This window comes from Sphaerodactylus townsendi, linkage group LG03 (assembly GCF_021028975.2).
Source record: "Sphaerodactylus townsendi isolate TG3544 linkage group LG03, MPM_Stown_v2.3, whole genome shotgun sequence".
NCBI lineage: Eukaryota > Metazoa > Chordata > Lepidosauria > Squamata > Sphaerodactylidae > Sphaerodactylus > Sphaerodactylus townsendi.
Genome location: NC_059427.1, coordinates 9,720,020 through 9,739,039, shown reverse-complemented (window position 1 = coordinate 9,739,039; position 19,020 = coordinate 9,720,020). Strand labels below are relative to the sequence as shown.

The 19,020-nt window shown below is 45.4% G+C and overlaps 1 protein-coding gene across 1 annotated transcript; it reads left to right on the top strand.

Moving 5' to 3' along the window:
- Nucleotides 1-4,159: 4,159 nt before the first annotated feature.
- Nucleotides 4,160-17,633, top strand: LOC125429926 (zinc finger and SCAN domain-containing protein 16-like). The gene is made up of 7 exons (XM_048491527.1): nucleotides 4,160-4,780; nucleotides 7,072-7,198; nucleotides 10,075-10,170; nucleotides 11,810-12,313; nucleotides 14,360-14,601; nucleotides 16,614-16,694; nucleotides 17,589-17,633. Exons 1-7 carry the CDS (start codon nucleotides 4,241-4,243, stop codon nucleotides 17,631-17,633), a joined length of 1,635 nt encoding a protein of 544 aa, XP_048347484.1. The 5' UTR covers nucleotides 4,160-4,240.
- The last annotated feature ends 1,387 nt before the right edge of the window (nucleotides 17,634-19,020 follow it).

Here is a 19,020-nt window from a genome sequence, read left to right as displayed (position 1 = left end):
TTCCACCAAAAATCTCTCTGTAATTCTGTGTCTTGGATCCTAAGCAGCTTTAAAGCCCACAGAAAAGTGGGATTTTTGCTGATCTCCTGCTCCCACTGCAGCTGCCCATTTTTGACCCCCTTAAATTTTTTTCTTTTATATCACACTTTTCTCCCCAAAGGAGGGCTTAAAGTAAGTGGCTGACAAAATTCCTCCTCCATTTTATCTTTAAAACAACCCTGTGAAAGCAGTTAAACTGAATGTGTTCTAATTAACTGCTGCAAGACACTCTGAGGCTCATTCTGCATGGGCCAAAAACAGCGGTGTGAAAATGGTGTAAAAGGGTTTAAAACAGTGTAAAAGGGTTTATACCATTTTCACACCACTGTTTTTGGCCCATGCAGAATCAGCCTGAGCCTGTAAGCCGGTAAGGATGGCATATAAACCTTCCCCTTATAGAAGGGGGACCTTGGAAGCTAAACAGGGTTGGCCTTGGTTAGTACTTGAATGAGAGACCACCATGCAATGGCAAGCCACCTTTGAATGTCTCTTGTCTTGAAAATCTAACGGGGCAGCCATGAATCAGCTGTGACTTGATGGCCGAAAAATCAGTAGAATCCTGTACAGACTTACTCCGATCTAAGATGTCTGGTTTGAATGAGCTTATAGGGAAGTAACTGCATAGAATTATGAAGTATGTTTAGCTTTTAACACATTTGTTCATATTAAATTTATCTTTCTCTTGGAAACGTGTTGTTTTTTCAAAAGGAGGAATAAATAAAAGGCACACACAAGTCATTAAGAGATTAAAAATAAAAAAGCCAAAGCAATTATGCAAGGATCACTCAGCAGGTTCCCTTGAATAAGCCTGTTAGCTAAATGGGTAGGGAATTTTAACTAATAAAATATGTTTTTACTTTATTTGCACCATTGGCCTTGGCTTTTTAATTTTTTTAAAAGGAGGGCATAACAACAAACGATCCCTTCCCTTTGCAATCCATTTTTTTTCACAAACTCAACTTCTAAAAAAACCCAAAAAAACTTTTATCCCTCATTACAAATGAACCAAATGAAAATTCAAAAACCAGAAATTGGGACTGCTCCAGACCCAGATTTAGAGAGGATGCAGGGAGATCTGGATTTTCCAAAAAGAAACAGCAGCCCAGATTCAAATACATAGATCAAAACTGGCTCTCCTCGCCCAATGGTTGTTATTAGTGTGGAGCTGCCAACTCCAGGTTGTGACATTCTTGTCTTGGCGATTTAGGTGTGGATCTTAATGTCACAGAATCTGCCCTTCACAGCAGCTATTTCTACAGGGGAACTGATCTCTATAGCCTGAAGAGCCACTGTAATTCATCTTCCACCTGGAGGCTGGCCACTTTACACTGGTGGGTGAGAAAATAGCCCTGTTTTTCTCTTCCCTTTTCTGTACAAATAATGGTGAGTGGGGCAGTTTCAAGCAGTAAAACCATTTCCCCAGGAAGGTGTTAAGCCCCTTCTCTCCTTTCATTCATTGATAAGGATTGATAAGGACTAGGCCTTGAATATTTTCTTCTTTGGCTTTATTGGTCTGTGGTTAGAAGAAGAAAAGTTTGGATTTGTACCCCACCTTCCTCTCCCATAAGAAGTGGCTTACAGACTCCTTCCCTTCCCCTCTTCACAACAGACACCTTGTGAAGTAGGTGAGGTTTAGAGAGTTTGGAGAGAACTGTGACTAGCCCAAGGACACCCAGCAGGCTTAATGTGGAGGAGTATGGAAATAAATCGAGTTTACCAGTTAAGAGTCCACCACTCAGGTGGAGGAGTGGGGAATCAAACCTGGTTCTCCAGGTTAAAGTCCACTGCTCTTAACCACTACGCCACACTTTGAAGTAGCATTATGTATTATTTCTCATATAGTATAAAATGGACCATAATTTTGGCTTTGTATAGTAGTACCTCCTTATAGGCTCCCAGGCCTAAGTGTAGTTTCAGAGAGGTAGCTGTGTTGATCTGCAGAACAGCTAGGTTTGAGTCCAAGAGCTCCTTAGAGACTAACAAAATGAAGGTCTGGCGAAGAGATATTTGGCTTTCAAATGTCCAAAATCTTGTGGGTCTCTAAGGTGCTACTGGACTCGAATCTAGCAAGCCTAAATCCAGTTTTCCCCCCATAACTGCACTGCCTCCGTAACAAGAAGGAACGTGTTTGTTGGATTTTCCTTGAGGGGCAGGACAAATGTCAAGAGACACAACATTTTTTTCTCTCTCCAGGCACTTGATGTTGGTGTGTTCAGAATCTGGCCCCCTCAGCCTGGCAGACTCTGAACCGGTAATTTAGCAGAGTGCACAAAAGGCTATAGTTTGTGCACTAAAGCCCCATCCAATCTCTGTGCAGCCAGAACAAAACTACTTAGAACCTTTTTATCTGTTCGGATTAATACACTTCATTTATTACAGGAACTCTATTTCTGGATGGGATAGAGAAATATAGTTTCTTAATCTAGTCCACAGGTGTCAAACTCGCGGCCCTCCAGATGTTATGGACTACAGTTCCCATCATCCCCTGCCAGCATCATGCTGGCAGGGGTTGATGGGAACTGTAGTCCATAACATCTGGAGGGCCGCGAGTTTGACGCCTATGATCTAGTCTAACTAACCCTCATGGTTACAAGATGGAGAAAAGTGCGGGCGAGGGGAGGGTGGGTTCCGCACAGGGCAAATATAGCGGGTATAGGATGCAATACAAACCATTCTTGGGGGGGGGGGGGGGGCTTAGCACAGGTCCTGTCTCCAAAACAAGTCTGCCCCATTTTATTTCCCTCAACTCGGGTTTTTAAAAAATCACTAAACCAGCGGTCCTTTTGCATAATCCTGGGTTGGAGCTGCTCCCATCGCGCTTTATTTGCCTCCCTTCCACCTCACCAACCACAGTCAGGGAAAATCCGCCTGCCACAGGAATACATTCGTTATTGCCGTGCAAGGAGGCCCCTTCTTCTTTTCAAAAATTTTTTTCCTGATGCACATGTGCAGCCACTCAAGAGCAGCCATTCAAATTGTGGGACAATTGGCCCAGCTGCGGGGGTTCGTTTCTGCATGCCTGCGTAGCTACACATGTGTTGCAGGAAATAAAAAGAGAGAAGCATCTCCTTGCGAAGGCATGAAAGCAATCTAGATTGTTTCTGTGGGTTCTGCCTGCACGGCCTGTATGTGAACGGGAAAAAGGAAAACAGGTTCCTTTATAACGACTGCCGCCCATTGTACATTTGCTGTGCAGAATTGACTGAGGTGTGAGAAGAAACAGGAAGGAAATAAGTTTCCCTGAGAGTACCAAAGGGATAAAGTCACAGCAGTGGAGAAAGGATGCCCAGTGCTTTGACCCCTCAATCTCTCTGACTCGCTAGTCAAGTCCCGCTCTGGAGCCTGAGGTTAAGGGACAGCTCCAAGTCCTTCACTTTCAACACTTGGCAATTGTATCAGTTGTCAAATAGGTCCAGAGGTAGATCCAAAAACAGTTTAGGCTAAGGTGACCAGATGGTCACCTTTGTAAACCGGGATGGGCGGGTAGGCGGGTGGCCGCGCATGCGCGTGCAGCCACAAGAGTGCACTGCCTTCTGGGGTGCTCCCGTTTCCCGCCCTGTCACAGGGCAGGAAACGGGAGCGCCCCAGAAGGCCGTGCTCCTGCGGCCGCGTGCGCGGGAGCGCCCCAGAAGGCTGGGAGCGCGCCCAGAAGGCTGTGCTCCTGCAGCCGCGTGCGCGGCAGGCTGCCGCACTGCCTTGCGCTCCAGAAGGCAGTGTGGCAGCCTTCCAAAAATTGGGACACTTCAAAAAACCCGTGGGACGCAGGACAAATTGTTTTAAGGCAGGACTGTCCCGCCAAAAGCGGGACGTCTGGTCAGCCTAGTTTAGGCCCACCGAGAAAGCCCTGTGGTCCTCACTCACCTTGCTTCAAAAGGAGAGAGAAAACAAAGCGGGGCCATCAAGATCGAGCTCATCAGTGTACAACATTGCAAAATTGTTTCCTGAAATGAGTGGAATTTTTTTAGAACTGGGGTTTCCCCTGACTATTTGTTATACAGCATTCAAGTGTTTTATATCCTGTCTCTTTTCTGCAGCAAGTAATTTTTTTCCCCTTTTCTTATCTGCCATTCAGGAGTGTTCTGAGGCAAAAAAAAATCCCATAACTTGAGGGAAGGTTAATGAAGAACTGGAGAGGATTAGCCACAGCAGAGGCCCGTGGGATCACCGAACCTTTTCAGAAAGAGAGCCAAGAAAATTAAAAATGGAAGTGAGATTTCAAAGTGCAGGTGCAGTGCAGGGGAAAGAGTCTGCCCTCTGGGATGACGCCAAGGCCTTCCTGGCCTCCTTTGAACAAGTGGCCGAAGCCTGTCAGTGGCCGAAGGAAGAGTGGGCGGCGCGGCTCCTGCCAGCACTCAGCGGGGAAGCCCAAAAAGCCTTTTGCAGCATAGAGGCCAGAGACAGAGAGGATTATGGGAAAGTGAGGGCAGCCATCCTGTGCAGGGAAGCCAACTGCACAGAAACCCTGCGCCAGCGCTTCCGGCAGTTCCGCCCCCAGGAGGTGGAAGACCCGCACTGGATCTACAGGCAGCTGCAAGAACTTTGTTATCAGTGGCTGAGGCCGGAGAGACACTCGAAGGAGCAGATCCTGGAGCTGCTGATCCTGGAACAATTCCTGGCCATCCTGCCGCCGAAGCTGCAGAGCTGGATAAGGGCAGGCGGTCCCGAGAACTGCGTCCAAGCTGTGACCATGATGGACTATTCCCTGAGGTGCCAACAAGAGGCTGAGACACAGCCATGCCAGGTGATATTTAGAAACTGAATTTTAATTTGCGTGGGTTGTTGCATCTGGAGAAGAGGTTGCCCACTCAAGCGGGGAGAGAGTATTGTCCTTGCGTTTCAGGCATGCCTGTATTCTTTAGTCCGAAATACCTGTAAGAAAGGTATTCTCAGCCCAGATCTCTGAGGCAAAGATGTTCCCAAGATTCCCCTCCCCTGTTGTTAAAAACAAACCAGGAGTGCATGGCAGGTTCTTCTCCATTTGGAGACATCCAAATTTCGATGCCTGCAACCTTTGGCTTGAAGATTGGGGAGGGGACAAGTTGCTTGTAGAGAGTGGAACCCCAAGTTGCATGTAGAGAGTGGAGCCCCAAGTTGCATGTAGAGAGTGGAGCCCCAAGTTGCATGTAGAGAGTGGAGTCCCAAGTTGCATGTAGAGAGTGGAGTCCCAAGTTGCATGTAGAGAGTGGAGTCCCAAGTTGCATGTAGAGAGTGGAGTCCCAAGTTGCATGTAGAGAGTGGAGTCCCAAGTTGCATGTAGAGAGTGGAGTCCCAAGTTGCATGGAGAGTGGAGTCCCAAGTTGCATGGAGAGAGTGGAGTCCCAAGTTGCATGTAGAGAGTGGAGTCCCAAGTTGCATGGAGAGTGGAGTCCCAAGTTGCATGTAGAGAGTGGAGTCCCAAGTTGCATGTAGAGAGTGGAGTCCCAAGTTGCATGTAGAGAGTGGAGTCCCAAGTTGCATGGAGAGTGGAGTCCCAAGTTGCATGTAGAGAGTGGAGTCCCAAGTTGCATGGAGAGTGGAGTCCCAAGTTGCATGTAGAGAGTGGAGTCCCAAGTTGCATGTAGAGAGTGGAGCCCCACTCTCTGCCAGCAGTTCACAAGTAAGGAGAGAGGTGCCAATGGAGGGGAGTCTCCTGCCACTGCAACCCACAGGGGACCAGAGGAGTGGGAAGGAAACAGGCAGTGGCTTGGAGCGGCTTTCCTCAAGATACAATATCAATATGTCATCTAACAGACTACACAAAATGTGGGCAATCTTGTGATTTGGGGGGGGCAACCAGAAGTTAGGGTGGGGAAGCCCCACTGAGGTGCGAGGAACATCATGGGAAGCTCTGCATGCATAATGGGCCTCTATAATGTTTTGATCACACTTGATTTGGGGACAGAATCTCCAGGTGAGGATGCAGATTGGGCCTTCTTGCCCTATTTGAGGGTGAGGTGCAGAACGAGCAACCTATGATTCACTAGAAGAACGATCTCCCACAGGTTATAGTTACAGCTAAGCAGAGTTTCCAACCACATGGAGAGAAAAAAAATCCTGTCTCTTTAATTGTGGTTTAAACTGTGGAAACTTCTTAAGCTTCTATGCAGGAGACAGGATTTTGTTTTCCTCCAGGTTTTTGGCAGCCTGACCACGTTTGCTTCCGCGTGAGGATATTTCTCCTCATGGGCAGCAGGCAGCCCCCATAGGAAAGGGGAATGTCCAGAACACGTCATGGCCAATTTGGACATGACTCACCTTACTCCCATTTTTGCTGTTGTTGACTCTGGGTAAAAAGTGGACCCCGTTTTTTCCAAAGTGAATGGTGGTGTTGGCTGCAGGAGGCATCCGAACACTCCCTTGTAGCCACCTCATGGAGGGGAACAGAGTTAAATTCTCTCTTCAGACTATGGGGCTGGCAACTGCACCACACTCACACACCATAATCAGCTCTTTAAAGAGCTTTTTTTCCCTCCCTGCTTCTTTATCAAACAAGGACAACTAGGCTCAGAGACAGCTTCTATTCTAGAGCTGTGGCTATGCTGAACTCCATGGTGTCTCGTTGAAGTGGCTGTGGCTGAGTAGGGATGGTTGGGATTGTGGAAGATGGGGTGTGAGGACTGCAGAAATGTGCACATCGGGGTAGGTTTGTATTTTTGTTGTGCGTGCACAAGGACATTAAAGTTTATCTTATCAAACCTCCCTATAGTGCCCAAATGCAGATGAACAGAGCTTCCCATTGAGGTTATAAATCTGTGGTGATGGTCATGTTGAAGAATCTGTCAAGTCAAAGGCAGCTCATGGTGATCCCGCAGGCCAGGTTTCCAAGGCAAGAGATGTTCAGAGGCAGTTTTGCCATTGCCTGCCTCTGTGTAGCAACCCTTGACTTCCTTGGTGGTCTCTAACCCAAATACTAGCCAAGGCCAACCCTTCTTAGCTTCCAAGATCTGGTGAGATTGGGCTGGCACGGGCTATCCGGGTCAGGGCCAATAAATACATAAGCAACTTCAAATGGATTTAAGGTCTGAGCAAGGCTTCCCACTCTTTTTGTATCAGACTCCCTTGGATTTGAAAGAGGAGACTATGTCGTTGGAAGAGGCCGTAAGAACTATGCCAAAAGCCAGCCCAAGGTGTATGTGCTGGGAAGTTGTGGAAGAAAGCTGTGAGGAAACCAACTCTTTGGGTAAGCATCAGCTACTGAGACCCTGCTATGGATGCCTCTCCCACAAGAAACAGGGCAGGTGGCTTCCAGAGAAAAACAGTTCATCCTTTGGTTAAATCTCCTTAAAGTTCTCCATTTTATCCCCTGCCCCCTTCAGTCAGTGGGCTCCTTGGTACATATCCTTTTGCAATACCCATATGGGTCCCAACTGAGGCTAAAATGGCTTATACCATGTTTTAATAAAGGATGTACGCTTTTTCGAGCAACTTTAGAGCAAAAGGTTCACTTCCTCTTAGGTCGATTCTGCACCGTCCAAATATTCCAGGTTGAACAAGGGAAATATCACGGTTTGGCCAAGAAGTTTGCATGGTTCCTGATCCTAAAGCGGGTTTGTCCCACAATATTTCCCTCATTCCAGGTTTTCCAAAAACTGCTAGAATCACAATCTTTTTCCAAAATCCCGCTCACTAGCTGAGTCACAGCCCAGAGAGTCCAGCCCCACAGCCTCAGGATCTTGATTCCAACAGGGTCCTGGGGGGGAGGGGCAGGGAAGCGCCTGCCTGGCAGGATGCTCTCACCCCATGAATGCCCCCCAAACCAGTCAAATGTTATTTGGTATATCGGGGGGGGGGGGGGGGGGGGGGGTTTCTTGTGCTATAATTTCTTGCACACCTTTAAATGTGGATGGGACATAGTTCTCTGCCCAGTATTGGTCAAAAGTTTTCACTTTGCATAGCATAACACGCTTGCCGTGTTGTTCACTACACCAGCTCCTTTCCAAAGCTAGAAAAAAAGGGGGGGGAGTATCCTGCTTGGTTTTCCTCTTGTTGCTGTGGATCTGCCAATCAGAAGCGTTGCCTTTGGTGGGGGGGGGGAGCCAATCAGGATGCAGCACACTGGGGTTGTTCAAGCATGCGTGCTGCATCTGTGTTGTAAAAACAAAAAAACGCCAGGCTCATGCGAAAGGAATTGGACTATTTTCTCCCGGTCTTCACTCGATTCATTCACAGAAATGGGCACCCATGTGAAGAGAGAAACCAGGATAAAATAGACCTGGATTTTTAAATACCGAATGTAACCCGGTATTATTATGTTGTGCAGAATCGACCTTCAGTGCCTCATGATACTTATTTTGTTGCTCATATTTCTTAGAGGTTGCAGAGAAGAGTTGAAGGGAGATGTTTTTACATACGGGTTTTATATAAGTTTTATGGTTTTGTTGTTCAAGACCTCAGTCTAAGAACAGGGGGTCTGAAAGAAATTAATCTCCACAAGTCTTCATGTGAATAAAGCATTTGTTGTGAGCTGCCCCACAGCAAAGAGCAATCCTCTAAATAAAGAATATCACACAGAAACATTCCCAAAACACAGAACGATTTATCCAAAAGACATAACAAAGGATCCCTAGGGATTCCAGCCTCCAGGTGGACCCGAGAATGTCCCAGAATTACAGCTCATCTCCAGATGACAGAGGTCAGTTCCCTTAGAGAAATCGATGCTTGGGAGGGTGGGCTGTAGGGCTTTGTACTCCACTGAGGCCCTTTTCCCCCCCCCCCCCCCGGCTCCATCCCCAACTCTTCAGGAGTTTCTCAACCTGGATCCAGCAACCCAACCTCCTCATTAGCCCCCCCCCCCAACTCGGTAGCTCAGGGCAGGACCTGGAAGCCCTTGGAATGCCTCTTCTAATTTACTGCCTGGCACATGGCACTATTGTAGAGGAGGTCTCCCCTTGCATGTGAGAAAGAAGGGAATGCCTCTTCTCAATTGTGGAGGGACATGTAGTTGTTTTCGCCCTTAATAAAGCTTGGGGAAGGGGTGTAACCATCAAGAAAGTCACTCTGCGAGCCCTGAAATTGTGGTGGTCTCCTCCTCTTCCTCCTCCTCCTCCTCCTCCTCCTCCTCATTATTATTATTATTATTATTATTATTATTATTATTATTATTATTATTATTATTATTATTATTATTATTATTATTATTATTATTAGTTTTATATACCGCCCACCCCCGGAGGCCTCTGGGTGGTGTACAACATAAAAGAAAACACAACATACAAGAAGAGCACAATCAGAATCGCAAATATAAAAATAAATATGGCTCCATAACATTAAAATAACACATGGCAGATTTTGTATTCAAATATGATTTTATATATATGAGGGGGTAGTGTATATATGTATGTGTGAATACAAATATGTGTGTGTGTGTGTGTGTGTATGTATGTATTCAAATATATATTTTATATTTATATATACATGCACACATATATTTGAATACAAAATATAGATGAAAGGCATTCTGTGCCTGTATATATATATGAGTGTATGTATGTAATATATGGAAATAAACATATATATATAAATAAAATATATACACAAAGTCACAGGTCAATCACCAGCACTTTAATCAGCTACTCCAAGTTTTTAACTGGCTGCATGTGACAGTCCTGGCTCAAAACTGATCGTTGTCACTTCTTTCCAGAGTACTATAAAGTGGTTATCTGGCTATTGTGGGCTTCCTGGGCTGTGTGGCCGTGCTCTGATATGTTTTGCTCCTCATGTTTCGCCCACATCTATGGCTGACATTTTCAGAGGCATATCATGGTGATGCCTCTGAAGATGCCAGCCATAGATGTGGGAGAAACATTAGGAGCAAAACATATCAGAGCACGGCCACACAACCCAGAAAACCCACAACAGCCAGTTGATTCCAGCCATGAAAGCCTTCAGCCATACAAAATGGTTATTGTTATTAATTTTCATTTATAGCCCATCTTTCTTATTGGGACCCAAGGCAGATTGCAATCATGATAAACAAACTTCTCAGTCAGTCAGCAGGCAGATCATAACACAGACAAAAATATCCTCTCTTTTCTCCTTTCTGTCTTCGCTGTGAAGGAGGATTGCTTGTTCTGAAGCCTGAAGTCTTCTCTGAGCTGGAACAAGAAGAAACACAGTACATGCCAGCCTGCGATGATGGCATAGCCATTCCAGGTAGCTTCTCATGTAAGGGGGATGGGGGTGGGGGTGCACTGTTGATGGTCATTCTGGGCTCAGCATCAGGATTTTCTGGAATACTGAAATCCATATGAAAGCAAAGAGTGCCTCTGAGCATACATAGAGTACATTCTCTCACCCATGAAGTAAACACTGCCAAATATTTTGGGATGCACAATTAATCTGTGGGACTCACTGCCACTGGTTTTAGATGGCTTTACTAGAGAATATAGGCAGATCCAGAGATTATTAAGTGCAATGGGGCCTACCGTAACGTACCACTCCACTGAACAAAATTATTTATTCATTTCCTCCCCTTGTCCTTTTGGCTCAAGTTTGAAGCCTTCCTCCAATCTAAAGATCCTTCCTCTAAATGAAGTGGTTCTTCCATTGGAGGAAGAGCCATTTAAGTGGAAAGAAGACTCATTAGTGGATGGTTGGGTCCATCCCAATATCATTCCTTTGTTCCTCATCTGTCATCTATCCTCCAAAGAGTTCAAGGTGGCATTGACAACAGGGTTTACTCAATCCACCTTAACTCCCAACTACCTCCATGAAGAAGGTTTGGATGGAAGAGAATGATTGACTTAGCACGGAGATCTCTGTGGTCTAAGCAGATATTCGAACCCAGCTCTTTGCAGCCAAGCATTCCAACCACTGTACAACAATGGGTGCCGTAAAGAGGTATCTTAGATGGAACCTCCAAGTTCAGAGGCACCACATCGTCCCCTGAGTAACAGAGATTAGGGGAGGATTATCGCCTTCATTTCTTCCATGCAGGCCTCCTGGTGCATCTGGTTGGTCACTGTGCTCCCTTCCGCCCATGCAGAATAATGCATTTTCAATCCACTTTGCAGCTGTGCGGAATAGCAAAATCCACTTGTAAACAATTGGCTGAAAGTGCATTATTCTGCATGTGTGGATTGAAAGTGCATTATTCTGCATGTGAACATAAGAACATAAGAACAAGCCAGCTGGATCAGACCAAAGTCCATCTAGTCCAGCTCTCTGCTACTCGCAGTGGCCCACCAGGTGCCTTTGGGAGCTCACATGCAGGAGGTGAAAGCAATGGCCTGCTGCTTCTGCTGCTCCTGAGCACCTGGTCTGCTAAGATCACCTGTGTGGAAGAGATCTGTGGGCAAAAGGAAGCTGGACTAAATTGCTATTAGGGGCTTCTGTAGGGCTGTGTGGAAGCTCGCTATCGCTAAAGGAACTGAGCTGCAGCAAGAGTTCCTCCTGCTGGGCGGCTGCTGGACCTGCGCGGCACCAATATGTTGCCAGTGCAGTTGTGCAGCTTAGAGGGGACGTTGCTTAGGGGACAAATTGGGGACAGGGGTTCCCAACCTTTTCAAGCCTGTGAGCACCTTTGGAATTCTGCCACAGGGTGGTAAGCCCAACCACAAAATGGGTGCCACAGAAGGCAGAACCAAACCACAAAATGGTTGCCACAAGAGAGGGAGCCCACCAAAGGAGGTGGTGTCACCTAAATAACCTACATGTATATAATCCCCAATGTTTGGAGCATCCTCCTTCCCTGTTAAGAGAACACGCAAATGTATCCAGATAAAATTAACTTAAGTACCACTGCCTGTCTATGCCAGGATTTTAAATAGAGGATTTTTTTCCTTCTTCACAGATGTTGATGTTCTCATCTACACAGAAGGTGGAAGGATTCTGAGTGAGAATGAAAATGAGATTTATCCACAAGGATGCTCTGAACGAAGAGAATTGCCTAAGTCCCTCCCAGGATATAGCCAGAGCTGCGCTTCTCTAAGACCCAAGGGCTATAAAACCGGATCCAACTTGGCACAACTACAAAGGAGCCATCAAGGCAAGGGGCAGGAGAAGCCCAGCAGGATAGACGAGGGGATCACAAAAGGAATCACAAGATCCCTGAGAGAGAGAAATCACATGTTTCCTGAATACAGACACAAAACCTCTCTCTCTGCAGACCTTATTAGACACACCAGCATCAATGCAGGAGACGGCTCTTACCAGTGCTGCAAATGTGGGAAAATCTTTAAGAGCATGTCGGCTCTTAATGGTCATCAGAGAGTTCACGCATACAAACCAAGCCTCCGTGGCAAAGGGCAATCCTTTTGCTGTGCCCCTCTTTCCGAAAGGCAGAGAATGCTTCCAGGTATTTCTCAAACTTTTGATAGCTGAGGTGCAATTGCATTTTTTTTAAAATGAAAAAAAATTATTTTGAAAGGTCTTTTCAAAAATATAAGCAAAATTCATAATAGTGTCATATCAAAATTTTGTGTAAGGTTAAATACAGGGAGCCCCGTGGTGCAGAGTGGTAAGCTGCAGTACTGCAGTCCAAGCTCTATTCATGACCTTGAGTTCAATCCCGGCAGAAGTCAGTTTCAGGTAGTCAGCTCAAGGTTTCTTCCGAAATCCGGGAAAATGAATATCGGGTTGCTGGGGATAAAGTGTAGACAACTGGGGAAGAAAATGGTAAACTTGTCTGCTTAGGAAATGCCTGATATGATGTCACCCCATGGATCTGTAATGACCTGCTCCTTGCACAGGGAACGACTTTTACTGTTAATGTTAAATTTGCGTAAGAAATAGTAAAATATGCAGAGCAGGGAAGAAAATGTGAAAACAATGTGTTTTTCTGGTTTAATTTGTTAAAATATCCCTTTTCAAGTTTGCAAAGAAAAATGGCAGTCTGTGTCTACGAAGTAAACATTTGAAGTGGAAGCGCATCACTGAGAGCCAAACTAGACATTATGACAGCCACGGAGCCAAACAACAGTCTCTCTAATTGTTCCCCAGTGCTGCGTGGAACTAAAAAAGCACCGCATGGATCTGAGCCACCTGGGAGAGCTCCCCATTCTGGGTGGCCCCTTATCTGTGCGGCACAAAGACGATGGCTGGGCGGCCATACACCTGCGCAACATATAGGGAACATTGGAGCCCACCCATAGCTGCCAGTACCATATTTAAAAGTTTTTTGCCATTTGAAAATGCTCCAAGGATCTGATCTTGATTTTGCCCATGGCATGGGTGATCAGAAGATCATGTGTACCCCCTCCCTATTCACACACACACACACACACACACGTTTTGGCATAGGGAGGGGAGAAGCAACGATTCCTGGCCAGTGTGCCATGGGTGTGATCAGAATCAGGCACTCCCAGCATTTTGTAAATGGCACAGATATTCTCTAAAATGGCAGTGGCTCATGGCTATCATAACGTCTAGTTTGGCTCTGAGTCATCTTGAGATGTGTTTTCTTTTTAAAAGTCAGAACAGCCACCAGGAGCTTTTCTGCAGGGTGAATGTTAAACACAGCAAAATCAAGAACCAGTCTTTTAGGAGCCGGACATTGGAAGGAGAAAACAAAACAAAAAAAACACCTAATGCCACAAGGGCACATGATGGTAAAAAAAATAAAATAGGAAATTGTGACAATGGACAAGATCTTGGCATAGTTGAATATGGAAAATCCCCATTATATTTTATACGTGTTAGAAATAAATGGTTCACCTTTGTATCATATGCCGAAGTGGTGATACATATAAGACTATCAAAGGTTGAAAAGTAATAAAAGAAAAACAAAATAATTATATAGTAAATAAAATATAATAAAAGAAAATCAAAAGAATTCATTCTATGGTAGGAATTTCTGAACATTATTGTAATGAAATATATACATGGGGAAGGACTGTGGCTCTGGGGCAGAGAATCTGAAGAAAAGTTAATTTTTATACCCCACTTTTCGCTCCTGTGAGGAGTCTCAAAGCAGCTTACAATCACTTTCCCTTCCCACAACAGACACCTTCTGAGGGAGGTGGGGCTGAAAGAATTCTGAGAGAACTGCGACTAACCCAAGGTCACCCAGCAGGCCTCATGTGTAGGAACAGGGAAAACAAATCTGATTCACTGGATAAGAATTTGCCACTCATGTGGAGGAGTGGGTAATTGAACCTGGTTTTCCAGATCAGGGTTCATCCCTCTTTGATCCTACACCATGTTTGGCAAGCAGGAGGTTCAATTCCTGGCACCTCCAATTAAAATCAGGTAGGTGAAAGAGATTCAAAAACATCTTCAGCCAAGAGTTTAGAGAGCTGTTGCCAGTCAGAGGGTAGACTAGTATAAGGCAGCTTCATGACCTCACTAAAAATTCCGTAAAAATCCAAGTTAAAAAAACAGGATTATCTCTGTCTCCTTGCAGATGGCGAGAAGCTTAATAAGCGTGGAAAGAAGACTCCTCAGAAAGAGAGTAATGAACCACAGGAAGTTAACAGTACGCTGGCAGATGTATTCCAGAATATGCTACCTGAGATAACAGTGATTCTTGAACCAGAATGTGAGCTGAATGGACATACGGAGAAGGGATCAATAAAGAACCAAAATGACTCTATCAAGCTTGCTGAACATAATTCATCTGCAGCAGACGACACAAGGAATGTGTGGGTAAAAAAGTTAGCGTATCTCCGGAGTGAAAACTCTGCCCCCACAGACCAGGCCATATTACCCAGGGATCCCTCCACTTGGTAGAGAAACCCTCCAGACATTCTTAGAAGATAGTGCCTCAAAGACGATCAGCAAATCCACACAAAAGAAAAACTTCCTGAATACCCCAAGTGCGGGAAAAGATTTCAGAGTGGGTGAGTTATGGAACATCAAAAGATCCGCACGGGGGAGAAACCATTCACCTGCTCTAAACATGGGAGATATTTTTACTGGAGAAGTGGATTGAAAAGACAACAGGAAGCTTGTACGTGACCGAAATCGTCCACAGACAACCCTGATTCGAAAAAGATTTATTTGGTGAAGTATATGGATCGAAAAATCCACACCAGACAGACCTTTTGGAACTTTATGCTAACTAAGGTTCTCTACAGTTGGTAAGGTTTTTCCAAGCTGTTTGCAATCCATTAAAACCAGAGTTATGTTAGGATATTATAAAATACCAAAATCAGCAACAAAAAATGTAACACCAACTACATATTAGACGTATGTCAATCTCAGATTTCTGTATTTAGTGAAAAACAGTGGGTATCCCTTGTCCTTGGGGTAAGATAATTCATTCACGGGTATAGATGAATATCCTTGGGGGATGTGCCATAGTTAAGGGGAGACCACTTTAAAATTGTTTTTTGTGGATACCAATACTAAATCCATCAGAGATTAATCTTAATTAGGGCCCCACTGATTGATCTTAAAAATCAGGAGGATTCACACATGAGTAGATGCCCCTGAGGAGGGTTATTTGATTGAACATTTGAGAACACACACACAAAAACAAACATAGGGGGGAGGGGCTGGAGGCACACAGGTCTCTTAGAAACAGTTTTAATAGACCACCAGTTAATCTATACAAGAGAAATGGCGCGAGTTCTGTTTGGGAGGTTGAAGTTTAAATTCTAGTCCTTTTTCAAAGTGCTTCAAAGATCTTGGTAACTTTTAGAACATCATAAAACCCATTAATGGCATTAAAAAGTTGACTGCACATCAGAAGACCTTTAATCCTGTAAGGTGCATCATAAGCTCCATTTCTGCTTCTGGGAAGGTGCTCCTACACACAAAACAGAGGTACCTCTGCCAAGTGGAAAAGCAGGTTAGGTATTCCGGTCAGGGGAAGAGAGAAAAAGGGAGAGTTGGTTGGTTCGGAGGGGAAACCATTTGAATTTTTGTAAACAATGAAAAATATATAGTGCACTAAAATACACATTTTTCTACAAAAATTAATAAATTTGGAAGAAATCTTATGTCCATCCCATTAAAACCATGGAGACATGACAGAGTAGATGCCTTCCACAGGAGAGATGCCACCACGAAGAAAGCTCTACCTCTTGTGGCAGAGGCTGAGCACGCAACGGAAATAGGGAAGTTGATTTAGGCAGGTGAACTAGACCAGGGGTAGGGAACCTGCGGCTCTCCAGATGTTCAGGAACTACAATTCCCATCAGCCCCTTCCTGCATGGCCAATTGGCCATGCAGGAAGGGGCTGATGGGAATTGTAGTTCCTGAACATCTGGAGAGCCGCAGGTTCCCTACCCCTGAACTAGACGGTGTGGGGAAGAGATGGTCCTTCAGGTACCTAGGTACCCAGCCTTTTGGCGCCTCAATTGCTGTTTTTTCGATGGGCAGCCACCCACTGGAGCTCAGGGTTGGGAGCTTTTTCCCCACAGTGGACCTCGCAAAAAGTACCTTCTCCCTCTGCACCCAGCAGGATTTTATTATCTTTGCTCACCACCCCACTTGAGGGTCAAAAATCCTTTCCTGAAACCTCCTGGAACATACAATCTAGCCCCGTGGTGGCGAACCTTTGGCACTCCAGATGTTATGGCCAATTGGCCATGCTGGCAGGGGCTGATGGGAATTGTAGTCCATAACATCTGGAGTGCCAAAGGTTCGCCACCACTGATCTAGCCTGTCACACCCCTTGGTCTCTGTGTCCCTTCCCGGTCTCTGATCCCCAGATACGATCTGAGCAGGCCATTTCATTTTCTCCATCCAGGAAGGCCATTAGCCTTTCCAAAGCTTTGAATGTGGATACTTGGGTGATGCTTTGGATCCACTGACTTCTCCTTTCCTGCCTGTCTTCAGCTAGGAGAAAGGAAAAGCTTTTACAAGTCAACGTGGAGGTCTTACTGAGCCCGGACATCCAAGTAAAATGCATTGCTGCACAGGCCCCATCAGGACCCACAGTGCCTAACAACTTCCTGAGCAAAAAAGAAAAATCCCTGCCCCAAGGAGTCTGCATGTGCATATAAGAAGAGGGAATCTTGTGCACATCTTGTGAATCACTGGACACAGTGTGAAACAGACTTCCATCTGTGATACACCTCTGAAGATGCCAGCCACAGATGCAGGCGAAATGTTAGGAACAAGATCCACCAGACCACGGCCACACAGCCCGGAAAACCCACCACAACCAGTTGAATCCAGCCGCGAAAGCCTTCGACAATACCTTGTGCACATAGTTTATTAGTCACTACCCAAACAGGATATCTAATTGGCGGGGGAGGGGGGGGTCAGGAGCCAGCATGGAGTAGTTGTTAAGAGCAGTGGACTCTAATCTGAGGAAACAGATTAAAGATTTCCTGCCCCTTCCGATGAAGTCTGCTTGGGGATTTGAGCCAGTCCTGGTTCTCAGACCTCTCTCAGCCCATGCAGAGGCAGGCTGTAGACTTGACAACACTTTCCACCACTGTCACTTGAGCCCCGAATATGATTTGCTTCAAAGTGAGGGCATCACAATTTGGGATGAAGAGTCTTTTCACATACTAGAATTTATCTGTAATGTTAACAAGCATCAGACTGGGTCGCAACTGAAAAGACCGCTTCAACACAACCAACAAACCTTTGTATTTATCACAGTACTTGATTGGATGCCTCAAAGCGCTTCCCTACACACTTGCTGTAATCCTGACAACCCATCCCCCATATTGCAGATATGGCTGAAAGAGAATGGCTTGCCTAAGTTCACTTCTGGGTGAATGGCAAGTGCGGAATCTGAACAGCAGATTCATAGTGCGGTCTCTCTTCTGTTTGTCCAAATACTCTTTGGAGCAAGATACGTATGTGCCAGAAGTACTAAATGGGATTCTGATAGTAAATTCAAGGCACCTTCTTTCATGCATACACAAATGTTTCCATCTTTATTGGTTTCATTATCACGAACATTTGCAGAAATTTCCTATCTAAGTCTTACTGCTCGCACAAAGGGTATTTGGGCAGAGAAAGGAGATTTATTTCTAAATGCAGGCATAGTTCCCCATCACCGCCACCTCGGGAAGGAAGGCAGTATGGCATAGCCCAGTCTCATCAGATCTGAGGAGCTCTAACTAGGTTCTGTACTTGGAAGGGAGTCCGCCAAGGAAGGGTTTGCAAAGGAAGGCAGTGGCAAAACACCTCTGCTTCTCATCTGCCTTGAGAATCTTTTGAAGGGACTGCTGTAAGTGTCAAGACTCATTTAACCAGACTTGTTTGAAAACAAAGATCTCTTTATTGAAGGCATAAGATGAATCAGGAACCATAGCTAGGGTTAGGGTTAGTTCTGATTCCCAAATCAAACTTTCCACAGTATAAAGCACAGTCCCTCTGCCCCCCAGAGTCAGCAGTTGAAACAGTTGTGAGAACAGCGAACAGAGGCCTTCAGAAGCCAGACATACAGATAAACACCTGCGGGAAGAACAAAGAATTCACACAGACAGTAACTACACCATCCCCCCTGAAACACAGTGTTCACAGTAAGTCAGTTGCAACTTGATGGCACTTACAATCATACTATGGTTTCCACTCGCCAAACTAATTCAAAGCAACCCAGGAAAAAGTGTAAAATCTTCCCACTTTAAGTGGGGAAAATTAAATGAAAACAATGCATTTAAATCACCTTCATATTAGTAAATTACAAAATAAGACATGGTGGAATTAGGGATGCAGCAAACATAAGAATACCTGCAGGTAAAAGCCTTCACCCGCAGGACTGCAGCTGAGGTCCCACTGAACTCAGCAGGATTTACAAACTGGGTAACTGTCATGCAGGGCTAGTCTACAAACAGGCAAGCTGATCTGGGGCCCCCGGATTAGACTGATGGTTTCAGATCTCAGAAGTTAATCAGGATCAGCTCTGGTTAGTACCTCATTAGAAAATCACCAAAGAAATCCAGGGTCGCTATGTAGAGGCAGGCAATGGTAAGCTACCTTTGTGTGTCTCTGCCTTGAAAACCCTACTGGTTACCATAAGCAACTGGACAGCATTTTCCACCAGCACCATTGGTTGTTTAAAGACAACAGGGAGGTGGAGGCTATAGACCAGTGGTTCTCAACCTGGGGGTTGCGACCTCTTTGGGGGTCGAATGACTCTTTCACAGGGGTCGCCTA